We start from the raw sequence: 5,259 nt of genomic DNA on the forward strand, positions 1-5,259 counted from the left end.
CAAAACCAGCCACTTTCCCCCTGTTTAGGTAACCTTTGCTCAGAACCTGGAAGCACTTTACAGAAAGCATTTTTTCCTTCATTGGTGCATTGAGGAGGATATAGTAGGTAGAGGAAAACTTAGAAAACTGTGGCCATATGGGAAGCCCTGGAGAGGCCTGAACCATCGAGAGTCTCCTATTAGTCTGTGAGCAGGGAAGACAGGAGGAACTACAGGAGAGACACTGATAGTCAAAGCGGTGAGGGGCCAGGGAACGAGGAGGGAAAGAGGGACCTCAACACACAGGAAAGGTCAGTCGGGGAACATCTTACAGTTTGACAGCCCTGCGTCCACTGGCTTGTGAAGTTGAGCCCGTCTGTCCTCATATCTGGTGGTGAATGCATGGTATGTGTCGAGGTTAGTTAGGCAGCAACTGCGGACCCCAGGTTGTATATACAGTCTGGTCACTCACACAAAATGGTGGACATTGCATCAAGGCTCTCTGACTTTTTAATGACTAATTCACCTGTAGCTTTTATTTATCGGGTTTCGTTTTGTTCAAACATGTCATGTCAGCTCATTTAATCACTCAACTCTCTTGAGAGGTTATTAAAGTATTTCCCATATGAGAAGAGTGAGGTTTGTGTTGTGGAATACTTTGCCTGTTGTCACTGCTGCTAAGTGGCGGAACATGTATATTGCCTGCCTTGTGCTAAGTCTGTAGGTTTAACTGAAAGTAGTGGGGAGCAGGGATAGTTATGAATTCCCAAGTACACATTTATTAATTGCCAGTCAGCTCAGAATTAACATTCTGTTGTGGACTGTGCAGGTTATTTCACACCACCCCACATGTGATGCTCCTTTGTCATGAAAGTCACTCTGTGTACAGAGTGTGCCCATCTCTGTGATGCATCTGAAAGGAATAGGCCAAGTCAGCCCAGAGGAACATTGGACTTGACGTCAAACAGGATTTGAGTTTCGACACACACAGCTGCCTTTTCTCAGTACTGTCACCCTCAACCATCAACTCTGGACATTTGGGGAGATGGGGCAGCCTGAACCAGAATGTCCAGCATGTTTTTAGGAATCAGTGACTTTCAAGACGTGTGAGTGTGAACTTCATCCAGAACTGGGGAAAAGTCAATTGCAGCTTTCTTTGAATGAAATGTCTCTGGCATCTAGTTGAAGTCAATCTAGAAAAATCCCTCCAATAGTACCACAATTCTGTGAACGTATCACTCTTCTTAATCTAACCTTCTGCATATTCCTTGACCTTAGAGGAAAGGATGGCTCTGTTGTTACTGGTGCTAAACTTCAACGCAGAGCCCACTGTTTCAGTCCCTCCCTTTCGGTGCTTTTCCTCATACTGATCTCGCCCACATCCCACCCATTTTATTTTTCGTGGTTTTACCCTTAAAGATATATTCTAATTGTCAATATCCTATAATATGTTTCCAATTACTGGTATATTCCTACATTTCATACCTTTTCTCTGTGTTAAAGATCAATATTTTCAACATGTTCAGAAACTGTAGCTTCAGGAAGATCCCATTTATCTCAAGGTCAACAGAAAGTTTCTGGAGATGAACCCCACTGTCCACATTAGAGACATGATCTTAGGGTAGGAGGAATTAAGCACAAGCACCTGACTGAAAGTGAACTTAAACGCTGGCCCAGCAGAGGTTTTGAATAGTATGCATTTGGAACCATATTGCCCCAAAGACAAACTGTACCTTGAGTTTCAAAAGGACAGTTCCTTAAATGTAGCTCATGTATATAGTGTTTGAAAAATAAAGAAGACCTAAAACTTAATCAGAAAACGATGGCAGTGAGAGGCTACAAAGTAGAAAAATCTATGTGAATTCAACAAAGTGAGACTCTATGTGAATATAAGTAACATGGTGTGTGGGGGGGGTAGTTAGTGGAGACCGTCACTGACGGAGCAGCCTAGAATTTATGTGTAGAGAGCTGAAGAAATGAATTTTATGTGAGCAAACTTTTAACTCTCTTTCCTTTCCTTATCAATAGCAGAGACTTCACACTGGAGAAGAGCCCCCTGAATGTAACAAATATGAGGAGATTTCACATAGAACCCAACTTTCGTGCCACATGAGTGACCTCTCACAAGACAGAAACCCTATGCTTGCAATCAATTTGGAAGAGCCTTCAGCCTTTATTCATCATTGAATTAACATAGGTTAATTTATACTGGAGTGATACCATGCAGGTCTCATCAACGTGGGAAGGCTTGTAGGCAATACTGTAACATTAGATGACATGAGAAAACTGACCCTGAAGTGAACCCCTATATATGTTATAAATGTGGAAGATAGTTGAGCTGGAGCCTCCCATTTAAATACGCCAGAAACTCACACAGGAGTGAACCCTTAATGTGATAAACGTGAGACACACTTCAGCAGAGCCTTAACTTTTATTCACACTGATGAACTCACAAGGTGAGAAGCCATCTATCTGGAAACACTGTAAAATCTGTTGCTTCAATTATTCTAAAGAAGACCTAAAACTTAATCAGAAAACGATGGCAGTGAGAGGCTACAAAGTAGAAAAATCTATGTGAATTCAACAAAGTGAGACTCTATGTGAATATAAGTAACATGGTGTGTGGGGGGGGTAGTTAGTGGAGACCGTCACTGACGGAGCAGCCTAGAATTTATGTGTAGAGAGCTGAAGAAATGAATTTTATGTGCACTTAATGTGTCCCTCATAAATTAAAACTGAATTACAAATAAATTTAATTTTGCGCAAGAGTCCTAGTCCTGGAGTATTTGTGGACACTGCCATGAAAATCCCAAGAATTCATTCAGGCAGGAGTTTATTCCTACATCAGAATTTTTTAGCCAAATTTTTTTTTCTCCCACCAAGAACAGAAAGATATGTCAGGACCGAGAAGGTGGAAGTGTGTAGAGAGCTGAAGAAATGAATTTTATGTGAGCAAACTTTTAACTGTCTTTCCTTTCCTTATCAATAGCAGAGACTTCACACTGGAGAAGAGCCCCCTGAATGTAACAAATATGAGGAGATTTCACATAGAACCCAACTTTCGTGCCACATGAGTGACCTCTCACAAGACAGAAACCCTATGCTTGCAATCAATTTGGAAGAGCCTTCAGCCTTTATTCATCATTGAATTAACATAGGTTAATTTATACTGGAGTGATACCATGCAGGTCTCATCAACGTGGGAAGGCTTGTAGGCAATACTGTAACATTAGATGACATGAGAAAACTGACCCTGAAGTGAACCCCTATATATGTTATAAATGTGGAAGATAGTTGAGCTGGAGCCTCCCATTTAAATACGCCAGAAACTCACACAGGAGTGAACCCTTAATGTGATAAACGTGAGACACACTTCAGCAGAGCCTTAACTTTTATTCACACTGATGAACTCACAAGGTGAGAAGCCATCTATCTGGAAACACTGTAAAATCTGTTGCTTCAATTATTCTATACCTTTCATATTTTCACTTAATGTGTCCCTCATAAATTAAAACTGAATTACAAATAAATTTAATTTTGCGCAAGAGTCCTAGTCCTGGAGTATTTGTGGACACTGCCATGAAAATCCCAAGAATTCATTCAGGCAGGGGTTTATTCCTACATCAGAATTTTTTATTTCAATTATTAACAAATATTTACTGAAAGCTTCCAGGATTTCAGAACTTGGCTTGTTATGAGGACTAAATTGTAAATAATACAATGTCCCTATCTTCATAGAGCTCTACATTCTAACATAGGTATATTCAAATACGGTGCAATATAAAATTTCTGATATTAAAAATCAAACATACATAAGGGTTTTCAAATCGTGTAACTACAGAATGTTTGCCACTAATTTACAAAGAAAAGTTGCCACTTTATAAAATAAAATTGAGATTTATAACAGTGTCATTATAGAACTTTGGAAGGCCAAAAATTGTCAAAAACACTGGGTTATTAAAAAATATTTTAAAAATTCTTAACCTTTGAAATGTTATTCTGCAAGATTTGGGAAGAATAAAGATAGATTTCTATTTCTAACAGCCAAGATAATTGTTCAAAATACTATAAAATAAGTATTATTAAATTAATTGTTCAATTACAAAATTCACTTTTGAAAATCAATAATGGTTTTTATTAGAATACAAAAACTGCTGCACATGCCCACTAAATTCCATTTAGCTTCCATTTTATTCGAGATTCAGTGGGGCACCATTTTATTTATTCATTTATCTTCTGCCAGTTTTACTGAGATATAACTGACATAGAGCACAGTGTAACTTTACAGTGTATAATGATTTGACTTACATATATTATGAAATGATTATCCCACTAAATTTAGTGAACATTCATCATCTCATACAGACACGAAATTAGAGAAATAGAAAAATGTGTTTTTCTTGTGATGGGAATCCTTATAATTTATTCTCTTAACCCCTTTTTTGTATAGGTGACAGAAGTGTTAATTATCTTTATCATGTGCTGCCTTGAATCCCTGGCACTTCATTTCTCTTGAGGCTGGACGCTTGCAGTGTGGGTCACCTTCACCCAGCCCCACCCCTTCCCAGGCCCCGACTCTGGAGACTACAAATCGGACTGTTATTGGATGAGTTTTTTGTTGGTTGGTTGGCTGTTGAAATATAACTGATCTACAACACTGTGTTACTTTTTGTTACACAACAGAGTAATTTGGAATTTCTATACATTTCAAAATGAGCACTGGGTCCTCTGCTTGGGGATGGGCCAGGGCACCGGCGCGTCTGAGGCCCTGGGCCCCGCCGCCAAGCTCAGGGACAGGCCCCTGTCTGTGGAGGACGAGGCAGCCTCCAGGGGCCAGAGGAGATGCTGGGATCGCGCCCCTTCTCTCCGTCCTCCGACCCCAAGTTCCCGCGGCGGCGGCAGAGAGCCGGGCCGGACGCGCAGCCCGGGTGTGTGCGCCGAGGGAGGGAAGCGGGTGCGGTTCCGGCCCGCGGGGCTGAGCCCGGCTGCCTGGAAGCCCTCTGCCGGGCCGAGAGCCGCTGTACCTCCCGGGGTGCTCCCCGGACTGCAGCTTCCCCTGAGCGCGGAGGAGTGGGACCGACTCCTGGGCCTGTAGGCCGCCCCGCTCCTCTCCTCGCCGCCTCCAGTGCTCCCGCCACGCATCCAGGCCCTGCGGCGTCAGCGAGGGGAGCAGGAGCTCGTGCGGGGATGGGCCCAGTCGCCATCGCCGCCCCAACCCGGAGCCCTGCCGTGTGCTCCGCGCGCCCCCCCCCCCCCCCCCGCTCCTTCACGGACCTGCTG

At 42.7% G+C, this 5,259-nt stretch overlaps 1 protein-coding gene across 3 annotated transcripts in view; it reads left to right on the forward strand.

Moving 5' to 3' along the window:
• Positions 1 to 2,896, forward strand: part of LOC112062620 (uncharacterized) — a 36,546-nt gene extending 33,650 nt beyond the window's left edge. For 2 of the 3 annotated variants that reach the window (XR_008616196.1, XR_008616194.1), the window contains one exon: positions 2,008 to 2,420. Coding sequence is in view for 1 of the 3 variants with exons in the window: in XM_055081157.1 (XP_054937132.1) it covers positions 2,008 to 2,166 (159 nt within the window). In the remaining 2 variants the exon portion in view is untranslated. Of the gene's footprint in view, positions 1 to 2,007; positions 2,436 to 2,862 lie in introns of those variants that run through there. The other variant, XM_055081157.1, reaches the window with a different exon arrangement.
• The last annotated feature ends 2,363 nt before the right edge of the window (positions 2,897 to 5,259 follow it).

Source organism: Physeter macrocephalus, chromosome 20 (genome assembly GCF_002837175.3).
Source record: "Physeter macrocephalus isolate SW-GA chromosome 20, ASM283717v5, whole genome shotgun sequence".
NCBI classification, from domain to species: Eukaryota; Metazoa; Chordata; class Mammalia; order Artiodactyla; family Physeteridae; genus Physeter; species Physeter macrocephalus.